Source organism: Macrosteles quadrilineatus, unplaced genomic scaffold, assembly GCF_028750875.1.
Source record: "Macrosteles quadrilineatus isolate MER2022 unplaced genomic scaffold, UCM_ALF_1.0 Scaffold_7__1_contigs__length_78375512, whole genome shotgun sequence".
NCBI classification, from domain to species: domain Eukaryota; kingdom Metazoa; phylum Arthropoda; class Insecta; order Hemiptera; family Cicadellidae; genus Macrosteles; species Macrosteles quadrilineatus.
The window spans coordinates 30,523,824-30,550,405 of NW_026542600.1; the positions used below are offsets into that span (position 1 = coordinate 30,523,824).

Genomic DNA, 26,582 nt, shown 5'->3' on the forward strand with positions numbered 1-26,582 from the left:
TGACTGGGTTTTAAAACTTCATATCCTTTAATAAAAACCCACTGTGCCAAAAGTCAAAACATATGACTCTTCCAAGGTCTTTTTCAGGAACTTTAACAAAGCTGAATTAAAATTGCTGCTGTCAGATGGTCTTCTAGATCCTTAGTTTATCATTAAGTGTAGTTTTTGGGTGATGTTTATTCGATGAGTGGGAGGAGGAGATGAATTCCGAAATAAAATATGGCTCCGCCATAGTGCATGCATATTCACTAATTCTTCAGGTTTGCTGCGGGGGGAGGGGGATATTTAGAGCTAAGAATGCTTCATTTAGGTATGAATCCCTATTTTTGGTAACTCTTTTTTTTTTGTTTTAGAACCTACAATGAGTGTTGTTATGAATGCAAATAGCACTAAGAGAAGAGGAACTAACAGTTCGATGGTTAGCCAAACGAGTTCAAGCAGCACCTCCACATCTCAGGTACTGTAAGCTTGGTAAAGGCTTATCTCAGCAAATAGGCCCATTTGTAACTTTTAAACAAAGTTGAACTTATGGCTCAGTTTCCAAGACAAATAACTTGAATAGATAAATACAGTTACAGGTTTAAGTTAAAATTTCCCTACAGTCACCTGACAAAGCAGGCTTCTTTGCACTGATATTAGTACAGAAAGTTGCTAACTGCTGCATTTACTTATTTTTGCCGCACATTTTTTTTTGCTGCACACCAGTATTCCAACTAAACAACACAAAACAGCATGCTTTTATCATGCACATAATCTGTGTACGCTTGGAAATAGGTTGGCAACACCTAAAGATACTATGACTACGATCAGCTGTTGCAGTGTTTCCCATTTCGTTCAATGCTTGGATTTAACCTAACCTAAAATGTGTTGTTTAGTGTTTGAAAGACTAATTATTTCTAAGCTTTATAATAACTGTAGGAAAAATATTATGTGTAAAACGAGTGCAAATTGCCTTTACTGTACTCCATTACCTTTCCACGTAAGCATTTCTCTTGTGTGCAGCAAAGTGCCACTAATTGTGTCGTCCTCTTGTTACACAAATAACTATTTATTATCCAAGTTACAAGAATTTGATTTATAAACTTAATTGATTGCCTTGGTTGTTGTAGCATGTAGTTTTTGAATAGGTAAGATGTTTTTTGGTTGACCCACTGCATTTGGCCAGTTAGTGTATACTTCAGTTGATAACACTGTGTGGCTCTTGCTAGTCTTACTCAGATGATGTGATTATAACATGGCACTATTTTTAAATCTGGTATTGTGATTATGATTATGATTTCCCTATAGGGAAGTAGCTATTACCGTAGGTGGCACGGTAAGACTTAGACCTGGGACTGATTTACTTTTTCATTTTTATGTCCCCAGAGGCCAAAAACACCATTTGTTCCAACTTTTGTTGTGAATGCATTAACTTGAGTAATTTTTGTCCGATTTTTGTAACACGGGATAAACTTAAATGAGTTTGCAAACCAGCATATCGGACCATGGGAACGGGGTTTTTTTTTGGGGGGGGGGGGTTATGGGAAAAAATGGGTATTCTCATTTTTGACCCTCAAAACAACAAAATTTCCCAATTACTCTCTAGAACTTTTTAAAGAGCTTAAAAAAACAAAAAAAATTAGTACATCAAAGTTTTTGTACGGTTCTTGGTAGGCCTAACAGAGAAAATTAAAAAAAAAATTTATTTTAAATTCCCATGTAATTCTTATAGGGAATATTGTAAAATGTTGTAGTTTACTTGTTTATGGATATATTTTGATTAAACTTGGCAAATTTATTTATTTTATACTATGCTATTAATATTTAACTAAAAAAACACACTTTATTCGTTTCCTTGTAGCAGCAAACCTAGGTAGGCCTACTCATTAAGCCTAATGTTTTTTTTAGCGAATTTCCCTATAGGGAAGTAGCTATTACCGTAGGTCTCATGGTAAGACTTAGGCCCGGGACCGATTTACTTTTTCATTTTGATGTCCCCAGAGGCCAAAAACACCATTCGTTCAAATTTTTATATATATATATATTTATATATATATATATATGTGTCCGTGAACACGATAACTTGAGTAATTTTTATCCGATTTTGATGAAATTTGGTTTGAAGGTGTAAGGCGGGATAAACTTGAATGAGTTCGCGATCCAGCATGATCGGACCACGGGAACAGGGTTTTATGGGGGGTTTTATGGGGTAAAAATTGGTTTTTCTCACTTTTGACCCTCAAAACACAAAATCTCCCAATTTTTCTCTAAACCTTCTTAAAGAGCTTAAAAAAACAAACAATTCAGTATATCAAAGTGTTTTTGTACAGTTATTGGTTACGGAGAAAACTAAAAAAATTGTAAATTTAAAATTCCCATGTTATTCTTATGGAGAATATTGTAAAATGTTGTAGTTTGCTTGTTTATGGATATATTTTGATCAAACTTGGCAAATTTATTTATTTTATAGTAAGCTATCAATATTTTACCAAAAACACACTTTATTAGTTTCCTTGTAGCAGCAAACCTAGGTACTCGTTAAACCTGATGTTATTTAAATAGATCAATTGAAAATCAATTCAGCCAAATGGAAATTCGCTTAGACGGCAGGTTTGCTGCGGCGGGGGTATTTTTTAAATAGATTTAGTTAAAAATTAATTCAGACAAATGGAAATTCGCTTAGTTGGTAGGTTTGCTGCGGCGGTGTTTCAATGTAAATTTAATTTCTCGAGTTTTACAGTCATTCAATAGAAATCCATTGGCAGTAGTTTTTTGTTTCTAATTTGATGTATATTTTCAAGAGCTCAGGTTTATTAAATCTAAAACATGCCGCAACTTTGTACTTGGTTGAGATAGGGACTTCTAGTTTTCGCTGGTATTGTTTTCTACTTATATCCTTTGAAGTGAGGTATCACCTGATGGGGCTTTGTATTTAAATATTTGAGCTGCCTCCCTAAATACTCCATTCTGGGGTCACAGGCAAAAGTTTCAAACAGGCCAAAAAGTACTTTTTAGTTTCTTGTTACCGTAATACTGGGTTTAGTTTTCCCGGTACACAACCCATTAAAAAGTTGATAAGGGATATTGATATCTATTTGTATATGGGGTTTCTTAGGCTGATGGAAAATTTACTACACAAACTATTAATTGATGTCCTTAAGATTGAGAAGAATCAAGCATTAATCATACTAAAAACAAAAACGGAAAAAAATAAATCTGAACTGTTTCCTTTAACAGTTAGGCACCCAAATCAATGGCAAACACTTGATAAAATTTCTTTAGTAGTTGACAAATTCAAAAAAATTTTGAAAAATAATACCAAGCCTAATTTCTGTCTATAGTTAACATTTGGATTTATTTTGAAGTTTGACGTTATAATACCAGATAGCCTTTGTTATTGTATTATAGCTTATACAATAAACATTATTATAAACAAAGATAGCTCCTTTGTTTAATTTATTATTGTATTGTATAGATTATATATTGTAACTTGACATATCCAATGTATTCAAAAGAATATCTAATGGAAATGAAGATCTTATCTTATCTTATCTTATCTGAGCCTTCTTACTATTGGACAAGTAAAAGGTATTAAAGGATATTATCATACTGTAGTTGTAGTTTAAAAAAAACTATTTAAGATCGATCTGTAAATTGTTAAACATTCAAATCGGCAAAGACTTATTTAGTAAATACTTTTGAATAAAAAAGACAGTCAACATTATAGCAGCCAACACAGTGTTTGACGTTTTGTTATCTGCTGCTGAGCCAGCATTCTTTCTCCTTCTCCTCAGTCCAGACTTGTGACTCACTCTTCTACATCTCTCCTCTCTTCAGTTCTAGCTTTGTTGGAATAAACTGCAGCTTGTGTTACCTGTACTGTTTACTTTCAGTTTAGTTTACCAAGTTATCTTTGATTTACATATCATACATTCAGTGATTCCTATTGCAGAGTAGTTTTTTGCAACTCTACTGAAGGCTTTGGCTGCTAACTACACAACTGTGTCAGTTTGATGGAGGTGGTATTAGTATTAATTTTGATTGTCAGGGGAAAAAAGCAAATAACTAGGTTCTTTACTGTGTTGTGTAGCTATAAATAGCTGTTAACAAGCTGTTTGGCGTCTGTGTGACATGTTTAGGCTAGAGCAAAAGAACCCAATTTAGACTCACATTTTAAAGATGGCTGATAAGGATTGTTAATTAATATAATTCCGCCAGCTTATCTGATAACATTTTATTCCAAATATACACAGACATTTTGTATTGTCCAAATGCTAGGCATTTCAGAGAGTAGATTCAAGATAAATGCTCTGTAGATAAGTTACTGCTATATTTTTTGGCCTTTTACTTGTTCAAAAATTAGCCCCGGGATTTAAATTTTCTCAGTTAAGCTGGTAAACTATAAGCTCTATCATCACTGTTCAAAACATTTCTAATATAGGTACAAAAATGTGTGTTTTGTTTAACTAAAATACAAAGGATGCTGCTGCTCAATTTCTCTCATTTTGTATAACAATTACTTTCATTTTTGTGGTCAGCTAAAAGAAAACCTTTTACAAACTCATTGTCATGTTATCTATGAGTTATTGTCTTAGATTTTGGCCATATCTAACCCGAAATTGTTGATCAAGGTTTAGTTTAGGCATAAATGAATGACTCTGTTTACAGGTGGGGGGCAACAGTGCAGTATCGGTTCCAGTTTCCGCAGACTTAGCATCCCTCTTTGAATGCCCTGTGTGTTTTGACTATGTGCTGCCGCCCATCCTACAATGTCAGAGTGGTCACCTCGTTTGCAGCAGCTGCAGGCCTAAACTAACTTGCTGCCCTACATGCCGCGGACCCCTTGGTAAGTCAAACCAAATCTGTTACTGATTTAAATTGCCAGATTTGTTTTTGTGTATTTGCTTTCTGTTTTTTCTTCTCTATAACCTGTCTCAAGCTAAGTTGAGGAGGCAAGCTACCTGACCAGACAGGTAAAAAATGACATTGGCTTGCCTGGCCCTGTGATTAAATCAAAACAGTTGCGCCTCATTGACTACATCACTTAAAAGTGGAAATGTAATTAATAATTTGAAGATTTTATTAATTGGTTATCTGAAAAAAGGCATTAACATCTAAGCTATGATAAATCAAACAATTTTTGTCCCTGTCCCACGTTAATCAGCTGACCTAATAGTTGATACTAATTGCAGATTTTATATTTCCTGCACCTAAGCCGGCCGATTAACTCGGTACAAATGCACAACTGTATGTTTTATGATAACTCACCCGTACTCAGATAAAAATTAACTAAATTTTATAACCATACATTACATTTTACACTTTCAAGTGGTGTATCCAGTGAGGTTTAACTTGTGGAATTTAATCATAGGTCCTGTTTAACCATGTCCTTTTGGTCATTGTCCTCCTGTCAGGTAGCTTGCCCCAACTTAAGGTGGAGTTAAACTAAACATTTTTTCAACCAAAATCTAAAATGTTGTCTTGGTCTGAACAGTTTATTTATTTACCTTATTTTATTATTGATTAGGTTTGATTCGTTTTTATTTGGAATATTAAATTTAATGAGGCACAGTAGATACCAGCAGCTATTCTAACTAGATGTGCAGTGGTGGCGATAGTGGGCCCGCGAGCCTTGACCGGGGTTTTAGGGGAAATTTGACCGGGCACGCGACGGTGTGACAGTCTCTGCCACACGGCCCCACTATCATAACAATATTTATATGAGAATTACCATAAGTTTTTTGTTACGAAAATTTAAAACCAGTAAGAGCCCTAGGACAATTAGTTTAAAACAGCTAAACTGACACTACACTTGACCAATCGATAGAAATTCTATACTAACCTAAGTAAAAGAATTGTCATCAGTCTTGTTGGTTGCATCAACTGACCTCGTGGACTGTGTGAACACGCTATAATAGGGCTGTGTTTAGAACTGATGTGGCCCCCGGCGGGTCACACCGGAGAGGGCCCTCTATGCTAATTCAACTAATTATGAACTTGGCCATGTATTTTTTTTTACGTTTAGATCGGCGAATAAACCTAGGAGGCTAGGACACAAGCTAATAAATAATTCCATTCTTACATTGATACTATTAGGAGGCTGCACACTAGATTTGTTTACTTGAGTCAGGTAAAAAATGTTATTTACCTATGGGCCTCAGACGAAAATCTGGTCGCTTCAAAATCAGTTTGCTTTGGAAACTGTAGATTTTTAATATAGAATATAATATTGATTTTCGAGCCGAACAGAGCCTGGCCTACAAGCTTGAGGGATCAAGCACAAAGATAGAAGATTGAGCTCGAGCCGATTTTCACAATACTCAATACAAATTACCCAAATAAAAATTATAAAAAAAAGTAAAAGCTTTTATGTCTGCAAGGATCACGTTCACGAGATTAAATGATTAAGCTTTTGCCACGTTGGCGGATAGCGACGAGAACATTTCCCCGTGTGAAAGATTATGCTTTTGCCGCAAGGACATTTCCCCGCTGGTGACGATGACAATGTCTCCGCGGACCCGGGAGATGTTCAATATTTTACCGCAAATGCGGAAGAGGATAATGATGTCCACACCAGGAGAGGTTCAGGATTTTGCTGCAATAATGGAAGACGATTATAATGTTTCCTTGACCGTGCACGGTATTCTAGATTTGACGCTATTGCAGAAGATGATGATGACGTTTCTTTTTCTGCAGGTGATTGCAGAAAAAATTATTTTTTCCATCACCGCATGAAATATTAGGGATTGGGCCGCGAACGCGGGAGACAATGATGTTGTTATCTGTAGATGTCCTAGGTTTGGTTGCAATTACGCCAGACTACGATAATGTTTTCACAACTACGGGAAGTATTCACGATTTTGTCGTGATCATGCAAGACCATGAGTACGCCTCGGGAGATGCCATCCCAAGCAAAAGTGCAAGGTTAGGCGGAAATACTTGTCATAATGTTTTTAAAGATTATTGGGTTGAGGGAGGGCAGGGGGCCGGTGAAAAAACTTGCGGGGTGGGGGGGCCTGTGGGCTCTTATTGCCGCCACTGTAGATGTGCATTGTTTTTAGAATCACTAATTGTTGCATCAAGCTTAGATAATCACCTAAGTCCTATCTACTGCTGCTAGACCGAAAGATCTAATTTTTTCCTGCACAGCCCTCGGACTTAAAGAATAAACCATTTTTATTTTGATTTTTGTTATATATTAATTACTGGACAAAGTAACACATTTATTTCTACTTATAAAATTACACTAACTTTTCAGCGAGATTGGAACCCATTATTGATGTTGAGACTAACACTTTGGAATCATTTGATATTGGTGAGTTTTCCCTAATATCCTTCCTTTTAACCATGAATAACCATTACAGTAAAACCTCTAATGACCGTCACGGGTGGGACGTGTATCACGGCTAAATTAATACAAGATAACAAAAATGCCTTAATAATTTACTATAGTTTGGAAAATTTGTATACTTTAAATTGTTTTCAAAACATTGGCATGGGAAAAACCTACAATGAAAATAGCAAAATACACATTTTTGAATTAGTGGATAGAAGATGGTGGTTAAAAGAATGATGGTTATTCGAGGTTTTACTATACTACCTATTTTTATCCGTTATTGTCCTTTATCCATAATCCATGGATTTTTTTATTTGAGGTTATTTGTTTATTGTATCACAGGACCTAGTCCCTATCTATACCTTTATCTACCAACCTTGATTCCACCACACAGGTGCTCAGGGCCTTTGCTACTGCCTAACTGTCCTAAAAGATAAAGATCCTCCCACCCCTTGGAAGGTAATCTAGGAGCAAATCAGCAGTTCATTCACACAGTTAAAAGATTTAAATTGGAACACAATTAGTGTACTTCCCAGAACTAGAGTTATTTTTTGTATTGTTTCCAAATACTCTTAGCAGTGCACTACCTTTCAGCCAAACTAGGGATGGGCCGATTCCGATTCTCGTTACCTCGATACTTTCGATACCAGTGGTTTTGAAGAATCGCCGATACTCGATACTTCGCATCATTGTACTCAAAACCGATACTGAAAAGTGAGGTTAATTATGATGCTAAACTCAACTGACGTTGAAGGTTCTAAAGAGTGACACATCATAGTTTATTTGGAATAGGCTACTCTGAAGTCAGCTAATATAAATAATTCCAAGTTTATTATCTCGCATTCGTAATAGTTGTATAATCAAATATGGAAATTAAATAAAAATAAATAAAAATAAAAAAAATAAAATAAATTAATTAAATAAATTAAAATCTTCCTTATCACGTCTCAACATTGGAGGTTAGGATTGACAAGATCATGGCCCTGCATCAAAGCTCTCTACTATGTTTTTGTAAATATTTATGTATATTCAGTGTTTGTATTTGTAAAAATTCTATTCAACCGACAATATCTCAAGTAAGAGATGAAACACAAAAGGTTTAGCTTAGCCTAGGACTGACGATAACGCTCCGGCGTAGAAACCTAGGTCTCCACAATAAATCAATTGGATTGTAAGGTAAGCCTTAGATTATAACAATGATTAATAACGATCCAGAGGCTATTTCTCCAAATGAAAAAAGTAATAAATAAACATAAAAAACCTGCACAAACCCAAGAGTAAGACAAAATACTATGAAAAAGATTACCCTAACAGAACAAACGAACAACAAATATTAAGATAATTTCAATTGACGTAGTTGAACCATTCCATAAGACATTGATTAAAGATAAGAAAAATATCATTAACACAGGAGTCAATATTTTTATTAACTAGCGTAAAACTTAAATGGGTTAGGAACAAGTCTTCCCCGAACTAAAACTGACACAAACGTATTATTTCTTATTAAACTTATATATACTTATTACTACCCAGTTCTACCTTAAAATGTAATAAGATAATTGAAGATAAATAAATAAATATCTTGTATTAAATGAATTCAGGAAATAATAAATATAAAACCAATGTCTAATATGTAATACATGACAATATTAGTTAAAACAAACCTCTTTTATAGATCATTATACTGAATGTAGTCAATGCCTCAACAGTGGAATTTGGGGTTATGTTGTATTTTAGTGCAGACAGTGAGTTAAACCCTAATATGTGGTTTAAACCAGCTGGTAATATGGTTTAACTTTTTCCTAAGTTAAACTTCCAAAGAACAATGGAGAAACCGGTGAGCCAGTTAAAGTAACAGTTAAACCGTTTCTAAAGTTTAAACCACTTTGGAGAAACCGGCCCTAAATATTTTAAATGGCCACCATTTTAAAATTTGATAAGCCTGATCAAAGATATTTTCAGAGAATGTTTATACCTGTAGACCAAGTTGTATGAAAATATATCCAAGGGCTTTTGAGGTATTAATTATTTTCAAAAAAATACAAAATGGCGGTTTACGGCTAAACTAAGCCGAAATCTAGAAAAAAATTAGTCTGCATTTTCGACTTATTTTTTCATGTAGAATCTGAATCTCGCTTTACTGAAACACCCTGTATATGCGTAATCAATGTCCCAGCTTACTTATACTATCTGTTCAGCTAATTCAGGATTTCATGGTGACCATTGAAGACGGCTGTTTAGCGATGTATTTTTATCGTTATAATTATGTTGTTTCTCTCCGTCTGAACTGAAACAGCTGTCGTGAGTTTGCAAATAGTGGCAAATTAATTGTTTAACCTATGGTTTGGTTTTGTTTTGTTGTTTGATGTGCGTGCGTAGTGAGTTGTTCAAAATGGGTTATGATCTCCGTTCCAGTGATGTGACGAACTCCATGACTTTTACGTAATTCTTTAAGTAATTTAAGTGATATTGATGATGACAATATTAATATTGAAAACGATTTTGAGTCAACTCAAGCAATATGGAACATTCATTGTATGCCTATATGTACGAATTCTTATGCAAACAAAAAACTCAGTGAATATTTTAGGCCTACCTAAACCGGTGATTGTTGTCTTAATTTAATTTTAAAAATATGTTAAAATGTATGTCTTCTTGAAGAATCTTATTTTCCTTATAGGCTAACCTAATCTATATAACCTTAATCAACAGCAATAATACTTATTGTATAAAGATTAAACAAAAATAACATCCTATATTTATAGAGATAGCGAGAAGAATTTATCGAGGATAATTTGGAACATCGCTTAATTTATGAAGAGATTTTGCGGTTATATATTTTAAACTATGTTCAGTCTGTAGCAGGGGCTTCTTATTTTAGAATAATATATATAAATATCCATTTAGTAAGAATTTTGTTACATGTCAAGTCCTTTGTTAATCTTTATGTCCTTTTTTTCTATAAACAGGAATAGTATTTTAATCTGTCAAGATGGGGCCATTAATTTATATTGTAATTTCATGTTAGCTAATATTATATTTTAATCACTTTTTATTGAGACTTGTAACTCCTACGTGCGAGCAGAAAATTGTTTCCTAGCACGTTAGTATTTTATTTCCATATAGACTAAGTTGTAGATTTAAATTTTCATTGTGTTTTAGTGTGCAATTGATATGTGTCTAAGTTTGTTTCTTATCATCAAAAGGCCAGTTCAGATGCATGCTAGAAAATTGTTTAATATTTCAATCAAATTTGTAAAAATTTGGAAAAAAAAATACTGCAAATTTGACTTTATTGGCCATCAACCAGCTAAGAGAAGAAACCACCATAGCGCCACAGCCCGCTTCACCTCCTCAATAGCGTCGACCGTAGATCGCCCCTTCCTGAAGCCGTACTGACAAGGGGCAGGTCTCGCGCAGCGACTATGGCTGAATTCAGTCGGGGGGGAACAGATAAACTGCTAGAGTACTATCCCAGCTGTGACTAACAGACACAAAGGTCTGAAAGAGGATGGCAGATCTGGGACTCCCCTCCTCTTCCCCACAAGCACAAGCCTAGCTGTTTTCCAGCATGAGGGTAACACCCCATCGGCCAGACAGGCATTGTACATGCTCAAAACGATCAAGGGATTAAAAGTAACCAACGGTTTTGTTAAGTAATATTTAACCTTTGGGCTGAGCAATTATTTGGTCTAGTGGTAGAATGCGGGGCTTCGGAGCCCGAGGTCACAGGTTCAAATTCTGCCAATCATCAATGTGATAATGCCAAGACCCTATAGGTCTAGCCTGAAGTGATGTAAAAAACAGTTCCGGGCTAGAACCTAGCATCCTAGGATGTGAAGGTAGGACATGAAAAAAAGTAATATTCAACCTCTACAACTTGAATTTTTCTTACAATAAAAGGTTAAATTACCTGTGTCCGCCAGTCGATCCTTGTGCTGTGTCCTATTACAGGAGATGCATTTCGGCAGAATAAACTGCCATCATCAGTCCTAATATAAGTCCTTGTTCTTCCCCATTGGGTGCGTCTTGAAGTTTTGAAACACGTACACGAACGATATTACACTTAGGTACATTACGAATAAAACATAAAAATACACGGTAGGCCTACTTTTATTTGAGCTATTGACATGTATTTTCGGGAAATTTTAAATCTCGTTACACGAGACGAGATTTCTTTTTGGCCGAGATTTTTATCGAGACAAGAATTAAAAAAAAAAAAAAAAAAAAAAAAAATTAAAACGCCTGCAGAAAGTCAATGCAATACCCGCAATACAGGAGCGTGTTGTAGTTGCGTTTCCTTTGCGAAGGCGTTCTTATTTAATTAATTATTTAAATGTAAATATTACTTTAATTATTTTAATAATATTACTTTAATAACATTTGAGAAGTTTTGTTAAATGTAAGCAGTGTGAGGAATGTTTATTACTATAAAAAGTCAAAACAAGTACCTAACTATTTTATAAAAATTAATATTGCCTTATTTTATGATTTATTTTATTTTAGGATAAGTTGAACTCTATCCTAACTGATATCACTATGTTTCCTAATCATAGGCATTTTTAATAAGTTAGGCGTGATTAATAAAAAAATGTTATGCTGATGTTTTTTAATAAAAGATTGTAAATATTCTTGCCTATTATCATTATTTTTGTATTTAAACAGTCATCTAACAATGTTACAAAATCAGGTAAAAATTTTGAACGTGCATTTCCCGTTGTGTATGAGAAGGGAAATCCCGTCTCGATCTCGTCTCGAAATTTTATGAGAAATAAAAAATCTCGTCTCGTCTCGTCTCGAACTAAAAATCCAATCTCGTCCATCCCTACTTTACATATAGGCCTACATAACCAATTTTAAGAAATCCTAAATTATACCACCAAAATTAATACTAAGAAAGCTAGAGTTTAGTAAAGTAATGCTTAAATGTCACAAACATAGTTTAATTAATTGATTAGTTATTGTTAACATAGTTAATTGGTCTTGAATAGTGATGTGTCAGTACCTTAAGGCGATTCTCTGTACAACCTTCAACTGTTTTATATAGTGATGTGGGCCGGGAATATTCCCAGTGGGAGGGAACTTATAAAATGGGAATATTGCCGGGAATATTTCTTTGGCCCGGGACCGGGAAGATTCCCAAATATTGGGAACTTATGAAAATCTTTAAATTTTGAACGTTTCAAGTGTTGACACATATTGACAGTTACAGACCCTTAAAAACTATGTTAAATGTTACCTAAGTAAATTCAAACATTTTAATCTAAGAGTTGCCACTCCATGCATTAATTTCCTGTACAAACAAATTGGAATTTATGAAGCTAAATGGATTTTAATTCTTATACTATCATCAAAAACTTGAGGTATTTATGTACAAAGCATTATTCTTAGAACTCATGTTTAAACATCCTTTGGTCTAACATATTCAATAACAATGTAAATTTAAAAATTTCCTGTTCATTGATGTTTTCCAGCTTTACAATTTGGCATTGTTAGACCCACAACTTTCAACATTGCCATACAAGAACTGGTACATTTAGGTTTCAACAAACAAAAGGGGAATTAAAGCTAAATGTAATAGTAACTTAATTATTTAATTTTAAAACATTGAAAATATATCATAGATATATCATATATATTATTGAAGATGTCATATATACAGGGTGTTTGTGAACTCTCTCGAAAAAATTCACAGGATTATTCCTTGGGTTAATACATGAATATTTTACATTATAAACATGGGTCGCCGGAGCCAGGTTTTCCGTCTGTCTGTCTGTATGTGTTTTTTATAAATAACTTTATAACTCGAGTTTGAATCAAGGTACAAACTTTAAATTTGACACACTTGTGTATTTTAACGTGGTACACAAACATGCAAAATTTCATTTCGTTGACTATAGCCGTTTCAAAATGGCGGCCATCTAAAATCTTTGACCTCAAATTACATGAAAACCACCAGAGTTACACAAAAAACACAAGAATAACAAAATGTGGGAAATTTTATGCCAAATCAAATGACACCTAGATCTTAAAGATCGGACAAGAAACAGCTGAGTTAATAATTTTTTAAATAATTAATAATTTCTTTACTGGCTTTTAATTGTTATTGTTTATTCTTTAAAATCATCTGATCCTTTCTAAATTGTCACAACAATGTAAGACAGCTGGTTGGACGGATGATTTTGAGATGATGATCACATGATTATTTTGAGTTATTAATTTTTTTAATAATTAATAATTAATAATTTCTTTACTGGATTTTAATTGTTATTGTCTATTCTTTAAAATCATCTGATCCTTTCTAAATTGTTACAACAATGTAAGACAGCTGGTTTGCCCTAACATCAACATTTAGTTTTTTTACTAGATGGTAAATATATTAAGTGTCCTATTTTTACCTTAACTATTGAGATCTGTTTAAGGTTACGTAATGTACTCTGTAGCAGATGATTTTAAAGAATAAACAATAACAATTAAAAGCCAGTAAAAAAATTATTAATTATTTAAAAAAATTATATCTCGACTGTTTCTTGTCCGATCTTTTAGATCTAGGTGTCATTTGATTTGGCATAAAATTTCCCACATTTTGTTATTCTTGTGTTTTTTTTTGTAACTCTAGTGGTTTTCATGTAATTTGAGGTCAAAGATTTTAGATGGCCGCCATTTTGAAACGGCTATAGTCAACAAAATGAAATTTTGCATGTTTGTGTACCACGTTAAGTATTTCCCATCAAACCTTTTTGTTTTGAATATGTAGTCTTAATTTGATATGTTAAATTAACAATTTTTCCAAGTAGGTAAGATTTTTTATTTCCTGGGTATTTACGAGGTTATTTTTCTGATTTATGTATCAAATCAATTATAATAGTTTTTGATCATAAAGAGTGTTTGTGTTTTGTTTAATCAGACAACTTCCAAAGTGACCTTTAATTGGAACCTATTAATTGGAGCAATTTCGCTTATAAAATTATAAATTCCCAGTTATTTATTTCAATTACAATTTTGTACTAAAATATATTTCAGTTTTTGCGGTTGATTTCAACCATATAATTACAGGGTTTTACCTATTAAGTAACAGTTTTTAAACCTACCTTGCTGGTTGGGAATATTTCCTCAATTTTAAATTCCCGGGAATTTTACATCAGTAGGAAGATTATTGGTTCTGATAACCGCTATTATGGTACCAACAAAGAACAGGCCTATTTGTAGCAAGGACAAGAGCTATGCACCACTGCGTCGGGCATAGCCGCGTTGGCTGGAACATCTGTGACGCTCCACAATCATAGCAACATTGTCATCGTAACCTGCGATAATGCAATGACGTGGAAAGAGAACGGACGGAACATTGTAAATGAATGGGCGCTGTGCAATATACTGTTACTGGCAATTATTCAAAAATTTAAATCCCCTGTCCATTTCACGTACAATTCACATGTCTTTATCCAGTCATCAAAATGCACGTACTATTCATTATTTCCCAGTCAGCTGGAGACCCTGAGTGAAAATAAGTTAATTTCATTTACATTTCAAACTATAATGCTTGCTACAATATAATATATTATTTAAAGCCTCTGAGATCTTCATTTGACTTGGTTTTAGATAAATCTCTTCAAAACGGGAGCAACGAAATTTTCCTGCCAACAAAACTAGTATCCCCAGAACCTTTTAAACCTATACTTTTGAAATTACCTGGTTTCCGATTCTTGAATTTCAATCACAAATACACTCGAAAATCACAAAATTGAGACGGCTCTTTATACATAACCAACATATCTTTACATTTTTAATATATCATACAAAAAGGTCAACTTATGTGAAATGAGTACTATTTGGCTAGGTACAGTACAGATGGTATCGGCCGGCACTAACAATCGATTTTGTTTAGAAACCAATACCAATTTTCAAAATAGCGCCGGATTAACTAGTGTGTTGTATATAGTTGATCTATACAATTTAGTTCCTCTTAAAATCATATACTGTACTTACATCGAAACCTTTCAAAATTGTAAACCTACAAGTTCAGTTATGAATAGTCAGCACTAGCTATGTGTTGAAGCAGAATCTCATATTATGTATATTCTGACATTACCTCGTGCCAGTTGCACCTCGCTCCCAAGCAATTTGTCTGGACCTCCGTCTATCTGGTACTGGCCCAGGCCTTAAACCATTGGCCGCTTCCCAGGTGGATGGAAGGTCAGGAGACAGGTTCTGTCATTCAAGGCATAGTGCAAGGTAGTAAAAATGTAATGAAAACAGGTTTGGTTCCAAAAATGAGGGAAATGTTCGGCATACCTTATTTATTTTTTCTGGGGAGATTTGAATTATTTAAAGTTTTCTGGAGGGCTGGAATGTTGGATTGTATCTTGGTGATGGGAGGAATAATAACGATTTTATCGAGATCGCGGAGAATGATTTCGAAGTTACCTTGACTGCAGGACATTATTAAGATGTTACCGATATCGCGGTAAATGACTACAATGTAACCGTGATCATGGAAGACGGTTACAATGTTACCGCGATCGTTAAGGAATACTCGCGGATTTTAGCGAAACCGTGGGAGATGTTCTCGGATGTTGCTTTGCCACGGGAGATGTTTTACTTTAGGAGATCGCATCGATCGCGGAAGATGATTGCTATGTTGCTTTGATTCCTGCTTAAACAGTTTTAAAATAAAGTAATTCTAGATCTCACTATTCCTTGTGTACCGTGTTCAGTTTATGACTTATGATACAATAAACACAACTGTTATAAAAAACTTATTCAATTTTATGCTTACATTAATTGTTAATTTAAAACTGCGATGCTATCACTTGTTAAAACTGCAAGATATAAGATGAAAAATCTGAAGAATATTGACATTAGGTACACAAGTGAATAATTCATAGCTTAGATAAATTCATGACATAAAGTTTGCAATAACAGCTGGTTTTTATATTGTATGCACACTGTAAGAATCACGTTGGCATTGTTATTTATTGCTAATGCCACTAATTGACAGATTTATTATGGAATTGATACAGTTGTGATTGATCTTATCATGCTTAGTTTAACTCTTCTACTAAGTAAAATGCCATGGAGCATTGCTGCCAATATGCTGCTACCTATTGTTCTCTTTCTGAACCACTTATAGTTTTATGGTAATACAGAACATAAATGTCTGGTGTAACTGACAACTGCTAGGATTGAAATCTAAATGTAGATCAGTCTCTTGAAATGGCTTGCGACGGACTTGTGGTGAACAGTTAGTTGTGGCTTTAATGTGAGTTTGTAATAGCTTATTGTTTGTCATAGGCCTTATCATGGCATACTTGGTCTAACTTACAGTCATAGTAAGAAAAGAAAATAAACTAGACTATAGTTGTAATTATTAACTCCAATAGATTCACTATTGAAACTATTCAAATACTTGACAAATTTTAGTTTCACCACAAAATACCTTTGTACAGTTTGTTCTTTATCTTTATTAATTGTAACCAAGTTCTTGAAGTTATTTAATTAATTTTAATGATGTTTCTCACATTATATCCTAATTAGTGACAATTGTTCTATTCAATGGCTGTACAATTTTTAAAATATCAAAATTTTCATTGTTAATATTTTTATTAGTCCTCCATTATTAATATCTTTATTAGGTAGGGGTGGGCGAAGTAGCAAAACGCTTTTGATTCAAAGCAACGATTCAATTAAAAATTTGAGAATTAAGGTTTATGATTTGTATTTGGCATTTAAAATCCCTGGATTAAAATGTAACTACATCGGTTGGTTACTGCAATGAACCAAAACAAATAAACAATATTGAACCCAAAATAAATAGTCTATGTACGATTTTGCACTTTCCTGAACACTACTAACAATGTACGATTTGAAACATTTATTTTCTTTTTGTCTGATAATTATTGGTCAATTCAATTGTTGCACTTGATTCACTGTTTAATTTATTTTATGTTATTTGTTTTTAAAAAATTTGTAAGTTTTGTTTAGTAACCGCTTATCCTACAGAAAATAACAAAACAAGTTTGCTAGTTTTTTTACTATTTTTTATATTTTGTGTGTCTTGTATTCATCTTAATTTTTATAATTTTAAAATGTGTTTGTATTCTTCTAGTATTGGAGTTAATGCAGGTTCTATGCTTTTTCAATGTAATAGAAAGTTCAAAAAAATTAGTTTCTTTTTTGAGCAACAAGTTTTGACCTGGAATTGTTCTGGAATTTTACTGTCATTGGACACTGAATAACCTAGCCCTTTTTGTGTGCATTTTTACACCTTGGCATTTTTAAAACTTTTGTAGGGGAACGGTCTAAACCCTGATCTTGACCAGCATCATTAATGGATAGCCCAATGACAAATGGCATCTGGGTCTGGAAACAATTTTGTTTGTAATCTAACCAGTAACTGCCGTATTTGAGAGTGAGCACTATGACAACTTGGCTACCTAGACAAATGTGACGATTTTGATGGATCTACCCTGCTGCTAATGATGAACTATGAGACACCAGCATTCGACAATCACCATGTCACATATTTTACAGACGTATATAAATATAATTGTTATGAGCTGATTTATATAAGTGTTTGTTGTCTAGGGAACATAAGGAACTTGGCCATGGAGAAGGTAGCCAGCACAGTGCTGTTCCCGTGCAAGTATTCCACTTCCGGATGCTCCATGTCGTTGCTTCATACTCAGAAAGCAGAGCATGAAGAGATCTGCGAGTACCGTCCGTACTCCTGTCCCTGTCCCGGTGCCAGCTGTAAGTGGCAAGGAGCTTTAGAGCAAGTCATGCCTCACCTGATGATGTCTCACAAGTCCATCACTACACTCCAAGGCAAGTCACAATCACAATATACTGCAGGAAATAAAGGGGGCAAGGCTCTTTTGAAAAATGGGATTTTTGGGTAGGTAGTCAATGGTTGGAATTTAAAAGCTATATCGGTTCATAAAAATCTGTAACAGATTTGATCCGTAATTGATTTTACATCATTTTAATTAATGCCATCTTAAAATCTACAACTATATATACCTAATATTTTTCTTGTAATAATCGATCATTGTTTTCTGAACTTAATCTTAACAGCAGTTGCTGCAACAATGACTTAGGCCAATACCGACCAACTACCCGCATGATTACAGCGGAATATTCCTGTTGCGTAGCTAGCTAATTTTCTAATTGATTTCAACTTTTTCTTATGATTTCTAGGTAATGGAAAGCAGTTGTAAGGGATTTTACTGTACTCTCACTGTTTTACGTTATTATCTTGATATTTAAAATGCTCCTTACTTTTTAAAGATGCTATGTATTATTATTATGTATGTAGCCAAAATTATGATTGTATTAGTAGCCAAAATGATTACTTATCAATGATAACTTACTCGTCCCGCAAACTGTTTTATATATATTTAGGTGAAATTATATCTTTGTTCCAAAATTATGCCTATTAATTATTAGTCCAGTCAATGAATCAATTAACTCCCTAGGAATTTGTAAAAACTGATTGTTGTCTTTTGTATTTTACTATTTCAGTAAGATTATTGAAATCTTCTATAATTCAACTTAAGAGTAGAATAGCGTTTGTCAGATTTTTCCTTATTGAAATTGCATCCTTGGGTATCCTTGGGTAAGGTACACTTGGTTGAGTTTTTGATCTCCAATGCTAAATCCAGCATGTTCATATCCAATATCAGCATGTTCATTTCACAGTATGTTGTCCCCTGATATACTGAGTTTAGTTTAATACAATTTGGGCAAATTCTTCCAGACATAAATAATCAAATATTTTTCTTATCCTTAGGAGAAGATATAGTTTTCCTCGCTACAGACATAAACTTGCCTGGGGCCGTAGACTGGGTAATGATGCAGTCGTGCTTCGGTCACAACTTTATGTTAGTTCTTGAAAAGCAAGAGAAGTATGATGGCCATCAGCAATTCTTCGCCATCGTGCAGCTCATCGGCTCACGCAAGCAAGCAGAAAACTTTGCGTATAGGTGAGTTTAAACGATTCCAAATTAACCATTATATATAGATTACTTAGCTTTTCGTCGTTGTCAACCTATTTTGGGTTTATGTTATAAGATAACTAGTTTCATTGCATTAGAGCTCCAATTTAAAATCTCCAAAGATCATTAAATTGTATTACATATTGCATAACATCGCGAGAAACATTTAAAATATTAACTTAACGTTAAAACTAAAATTGGTAGTATTATTGAGTGGAAAAACAAATCAATTTCAGGCACCAAACCGAGTGTACGGATTCTTTGCTCCCAATTCACCCTATGTTCTAGACTATAAAAAAAAATCAAAAATCATTTATTCCAAACAAAAAATATCTTACAAAAATTATAATATACATATAAAGGATGGTCCCCACATACGCAAAGCCTGTGCGTGGGGAACGAGTTGTATCAGTCCATTTACTACAGAATCTTTGATGTCCATTCAACTTATAATCAATTTAAAATACTTTATACTACTCTACATGCCAATACATAATTAAAAAGGAAAAACACTTTCACCAGGGGGCTACAGCAGATAACTTAACTTAAAACCTCATGATAAAAAATTAAAAGTTAAAAAGGATAAATAAGGTAAAAATAAAAATATATAAGAAAGGATTTAATAATACTATTAAAATACAAAAGTCAATGGGACTTGGAACCATTCATACTATGACCGTTCACATTTCCTGACAATATGGAAAAAGGTTTTCTGTCACTAAATCAGTACTCATAAGCTTATCATATGGTTTGATAAGTTTCCATTGTTATTGTTTACCAAAATCAGCTGTTTTAAATTGAATCTTTGTCTAACCCCACTGGATATAGCAATAATCTGGAATAAAATTATATCAGAATAAATGCCTGATAATATTAAATCAGGCATTCTATGAAAACGTCCATCCTTCATGTTTCCCCTCAAAAGTTGATAAGAGTGATTATGTAATTTATTCCCAATTGTTATAACATTAAAAAATATTGAAAATTCATCTTTTACCAAGAAAGAAGCTTAATAAAACTGACTTTAAAAAAAAACAAATTTTCTAAAATATTTTATGATGATCGGTGTAAAGTGTTTGTGTTGAGAGACAGGATAGGTGGGATATGATTCAGCTAATTAATTTTACTGTGAACTTTGATATGCAGAGTCAATGAACCAATGCCTTTTGCCAACTGACAAAATGTGTATATGATTCAATTAAATTTGTTTATTGACGGCATAAACCAGTTTACAATATAGACTTAAATTAGTACAAGCATTAAGATAACATGATATACATTTGACAGCAAGAATGTGCAGTACAATATAAACAAACCACTGTGACAATTAATTATTGCAGTATTTACAATCTAGAAATACAAATCTGAGCAACATAGGAAGAATGATATGAAGTGTGACAAGAAAAACAAAAAAAGATAGGAACAAAACTGCCTAAAGTAATGAGTCAATCTGTTATTTGACATAACAATGATATAAAACAGAAAACAGTTTTCATTAATAAGACGAAACAATGTGACGAGCAATGTGACAATAAACAGTGGTGGCATATAAAATATTGAAGTTGTCATAAATATGAAAGTTATAACAATTAAGAGAAACATATGCAATGTGACTAGTAATGATAACAATAAAACAGTGGTGACATCTAAAATCTGAAAGTTATAACAAATGTGAAAAAATAATCTTTGGAGAGCAATAATGATATATGTAAATATTTGTAGGCTTACTTTATTGTGAAATAGGTAAATTTCACCAAATGTGCTGCTTTACCATATATTTTGGATTGTTGCCTTATATTTAACACATAGAATATCCCTGAAAATTTTTTGGTCCCCCAATTGTTGTTGAATTGTTGTGAGGGGGGGGGGTCGATGTCTGAGGTGTTAGGTGTGGGGAGGGGGGGGCTTGGTCAGACGAGGCAATGTGCCACTAAGTGGGATGTACCAGTCTAGCTGTCACTTCCAACTATAATTAATTGGCTGAATCTGTTTCACTCATGGATCACGGATATATATCATTCTCCCTTGTCACTTTTAATCTACAGTTGTATCTCCATTTCCTCACTTATCCATCCTACACTTGTGACTGCAACACTCACTCCCAACTTAATGATTACATTTAGTTTGAAAAACACTACCTCTTCTATAACAAAATACTGCACAATATTACTGTTGGAAGTAGGAAACTGGGTAACACACACAAAGTTGAATTTTAACCACATTGATTATTATGATTAATGTGTTTATTAATTTACACACATATTTTAATGAAGTAATTGATACAATTAATCAATAGCATCACACTTGAAACATTTCTTAAAGTTAGTGATTGTTTTTCTTGTTATTTTCTTGGGTGCTTAATAAAAAATCAAGACCTGCGAGGCAACAATTCTTTTGTATCACGACAATAAGGATGGGAATGGATGGAAGCCTCTAAATTCCTAGAAAAGGGCAGTTAAAATGATTTTCCCCTTGTTTGAAATTGATCTAGGTTAAACAATCATCCCTGGTTATGTGTGTTGTATTGTAGTCTACACAATGTGTTTTTGCTCCACAGACTGGAGCTCAACGGTCACAGGCGGAGGTTGACTTGGGAAGCGACTCCGCGCAGCATCCACGAGGGAGTGTCGTCCGCAATCCTCAATTCTGACTGCCTCGTGTTTGATACAACTATTGCCCAGCTGTTTGCTGACACAGGGAATCTCGGTATTAACGTCACAATCTCCATGGTGTAAAGTAAACCATAGACAATACACATCTCATTTTCAGTTTATCATATGTTATCGTTCACTTTGTTTAGTTATATTTTGAGAGTTATTACCCTGTGATAGAAGGCTTAGTCACCGCCTTCCCTTAAATATTTAAGCCAAATTGTTAATGTCCAGTTCTACGAGCTTCTTAATAGTTTGATAATTTATAAACATACCGAAGCTAGAACAGAAAGAAACATGTTGGTAAGTATGTATGAGGTGGCAGCATATTTTGACTACATTTTTTGTTATTAATGAAGAGTATATTACATTTACTATGTAAAAGGTTGTCTGGTTATTTCGGTTTTGTCACTAAGGGTAAAGGAAAGTGTTTTTTCTCGTGTGTTCATAAAGCGGTGCACACACCGGAGCGGTGCGATATTCACACGGTGATTTAGTATAATGGAAGTAAATGCGAGAGACCACACCGGAGCGGTGGGAGCGGTAGTGGTATACCGCCCGAACCACTGCACCGCTGAGATGCAGCATGTTCATTTCACACCCAGCGGTGACAGTGCGACGAGTCATTTTGCGTCCATTACTCCAAGCAAACACATGGCAATAATGTTGGTCCTCAGTCCTCAGTTCAAGCATCAATGTATGGTATTCGCCATGTTTAAATCACCTTTTGTTGATGTCATGTACCCACTATGTATGCCCCATGTTATCTTTGCAATCGTCATCTTCAGCTACATCGAACACTAGCAGCAGTTCTTCCTCGTCGTCTGTCATATTTCTAACTAACAACACACCGCACTTGTTGATTTCATATTCATAAATGACGACAAAAAATTGCTGTAGACTGCTGTCACCGCAGCGGTGCGGAATCGCTTCGGTGTGAACGCCCCAGCGATTATTCCGCGGCAGTGATGGTGGATGGGGGAGATGAAAAAACTCACCAATACCGCCACCGTTCCGGTGTGTGCAGTGTTATTAAATCTTTGTATCTGATTGTTTGTTACATGTGGTCAGCCAAGTAGAGGTACAGACGTTCCCCCATAGCAGCAAATGTTTAACTGCCACAAAACTAAAGGGTGAATATGTAACAAATACATTTTTTTAAGTGATTTGAATGTTACCTTTTACAAATTACGTAAATAAAAAACACTCGATCATGTAAAGTGACAGTAGTACTTGGCCAAGCCGAGATGAATTGTATGATTATGTAAACTTAAACGTGTATAATTTGTTTATATGTAAAGTATCATGGTAAAGCCATAATTTTAACAAATATTTAATTTTTTTAGATGTAGTATTTAAATATTCACAATCATTTGTGTGCAGCGCAGCTGGGAAGGTGGAGGCTGCGCCTAGTGTATATTTTAGTTTGATAATATCTCATCACTTTTTAATGTCAGGGTTTTCATGAAATGATTCATAAATTTACTATCAAGAATGAACTGATGCTCTTGGTATAAGTGAGGCCTTTAATTTATCATTAAATTTCAATAAATGTATTTTTGTAGTTATTAATGAAGTTGTCTTGTAATCTATAGGCAAATGGTCATATGTACATCTTGAATTTGGATACTATTCCAGTATGGCACATTACTACAAGAAATTACTATAATGCCAGGAATGTGACTCTTAAAAAAATATCTTTAAATTATTCTCATCTTAATCTATTTAGAAAAAGTAATTGACAAACATTTTAAAACTGAATAAATTTGAAAGCTCCTCCCTTGATTGATTCTTTTGTTTATAACTGCTGACAAATTATGTACCCAAAGAGATGTCCATGTGTACGTGTATATCATAAATTAGGGATGGGCATATAGTAAATATGTATATTACACATGTCTGGTCTAAATAATGTCAGTCTAAATTTTCCATGTTTGCCTATGGACTTAAATTTCTGCTAAGCACTTAAATCTTACTATACTTTACTAAAGTATTTCTAGTAGACACATAATAACGTTATCGTTTTAAACTTATCATTTTAATAAATTGTGACTCGCTTTTATGCCAGTGTAATAAACCACTGGCATAATCTTGATTTTTTTCTGACTATGCTAGAAAATTCTACTCTGTATACCAATAGTGATATTTGTAGATTTAAATACATAAAGGTGCATTAATATTAATATTCCAGTTGTACTAGTTAGTATACAACTTTGAACATACTACTGTGTAATTCCATTCATAATTATTGTGATTAGACTGCTGGGAGTATCAGTTCTTTATTTTTATGATTCACAAACCAGTTTTTTTGAGAACCCCAACATATTAACAGTTGATATGTTATTTTATAAACATGAAAAATAATAAAAGATTTATTTATAAGTTACTAGTTACTTGTATTATTTATGAGTTGATTTTTTAAATTAATATATTTTGTGGACCTTAATCACTGCTGAGTTTTGTCCCATGGATATCTCTGACTTTCTGGGTAATCGAGTGGTTATAGTGATTGACTAACAATCAAAAGGCTGCTGGTTTGATGCTGAGAAACGTCAGTAGGTTTTTGATGATTCGAAACTGGACACAACCATTCCTGATCATTGGGCTTTAGATAAATAATCCTTGCTAATGAAACAACTGATCTTGGTCACACTAGTACCGTACTGACTACAGAGATCATCTCACACCATTCTACACTCATCCTTCACTCAGATTGTGTTGTCCCCATCTTAGTGGTTGATAACTGATGATTGACCATTTAGAAATAGATAGATTTATTCCAAATTCCCTTCACAAATAAAAATTAAAATAAATATTGTTTAGAGTAAGTTTCAAAGCTTTTTTCCAAATAAAAAATTGTGGTTTCTCACTATCTGTTTACCAAAGAGTTTTGAGCTCATTAACTTACAACATTTTATCCAAACAATGTGACTACGCATTAGACTACAATTTTAATGAATTCATTCAACTGAAGACTTGATTGAGTAATGAATGAAAATATGAATATCTCTTTTGGTTTTGTAATGTTTATTCTACACTCAACAACAGTTTATGGATTAAGTTAAGTCCAAATCGTTGAACGACAAATAAACATTGCATCAGCTGATTGATTTAATAGTGTTGCCAACTTGTTTTCAAGCGTACACGTATTACGTTCATAATGCAAGCACACTATTATGTGTTGATTGGTTGAAATACTGGAGTGTGGGAAAGTAAAATGAGTGTATGAAAGTAAGTAAATGCAGGAATCAGCTACTTTGTGTGTTATAATCAGTGCAAGGAAACCCATTTTGTCAGGTAACTGTAGGAAAAATTGATATCTGTTGTAGCATCGAAAATTGCTGTATTTTACCATGTATATTTATTAAAGCACATTACAAATACAGAAAAAAGGAAACACTATCGGATCAATACCGTTGAGCATAAGCTTAATATACTACAAAATTAAATACCTATTAGAGCCTATGCACCAATGACTTTAGATACTGCTAATAGACATCCCATTTATATGAAACACATGTACCATTGACTTTGGAAACTGCAAGTAGAAATCACATTTACGTAAACCTGATGTACCAATGACTTTGGATACTGCAAGTATACATCCCTTTTACCTGAACCAAATGTACCATTGACTTTAAAAAATGAAAGTAGAAATACGATGTTTACATTCGACAATAGTAGCATTGACTTTGGATACGGTAAGTTTCATTGCAAAGTATCAAAGTATCATCCCATTTATGTGAACCAGATTTAGCATTGTCTTTGAATACTGCTTGTAAACATTCCATTCATGTGAACCCGAGCCCATTGGGAACAAACATTTCGTTGTTACATTTTCCAAAATTATTGAATTGATATTCTTGCTCCGCTCAATATTGCAAGCAGACAACTGCTTTGTACACCTAGTAAAGGTTGTCACCTGGAAACTTTGTTGTTTATAAGGTTTGTAAACACAGCTCTGTAGCAACATACCCAAGCTTATTACTAAATGCTCAATGCACATTCTTTAGTTGTCCATAATACAATGCCAAAGTAAGAAAGTGATTAAGGCACCAGTCAATCATTTGTTACTAAATGATTTCTTTATCATTTAGGTTTGATTACAATTGTTCAACTATGGTATAGATATACCACAAAAGTTTGATCACTATATTTTTGTTGCCTTCATTCATAACCGCAACTTAGGTGTGCTACATATTTTGTCACAAAATTTTTTTTTATAATTGAGTTTTGAGTTATAATTTATTGATTCATATGTATGATGTAGTCAATACCTCTGTTATTGGACATACAAGCTAAATGTTTATATGTAAATAAAATGTCCTAATAAAGCTGGTTATGAAAATGCTTCTTTTTCTTTCTACACACAAATTCCACCCAATATTATGAATTTATTACTTAAGTCTTCCTTCTGACCTGTTGAGTGCTTTATTATTTGGTTTAGACTTTTATCAATTTAAATAAAATCTATCAAATTCTTTATTGGTAGCTGGGCCAAAAGTAATTTAAACTTGAGTCTTTTTTCGTTACCTAATCAGTGTGCAATGTGATCGGTTTTTTCGAAATGCTAATTAAACTAAGCCACAGCAGAAAATTGTTGTTTGCTTATAATTTATTTTA

At 33.7% G+C, this 26,582-nt stretch overlaps 1 protein-coding gene across 1 annotated transcript in view; it reads left to right on the top strand.

Annotated features, from left to right (window-relative positions):
* Positions 1 to 26,307, top strand: part of LOC128998139 (E3 ubiquitin-protein ligase SIAH1B-like) — a 34,018-nt gene extending 7,711 nt beyond the window's left edge. The window contains exons 2-6 of the mRNA XM_054424142.1: positions 354 to 457; positions 4,648 to 4,825; positions 17,900 to 18,139; positions 19,104 to 19,296; positions 21,866 to 26,307. Of these exons, the coding sequence (XP_054280117.1) occupies positions 362 to 457; positions 4,648 to 4,825; positions 17,900 to 18,139; positions 19,104 to 19,296; positions 21,866 to 22,043 (885 nt within the window). The 5' untranslated portion in view covers positions 354 to 361 and the 3' untranslated portion in view covers positions 22,044 to 26,307. The remainder of the gene's footprint in view (positions 1 to 353; positions 458 to 4,647; positions 4,826 to 17,899; positions 18,140 to 19,103; positions 19,297 to 21,865) is intronic.
* Positions 26,308 to 26,582: the final 275 nt, after the last annotated feature.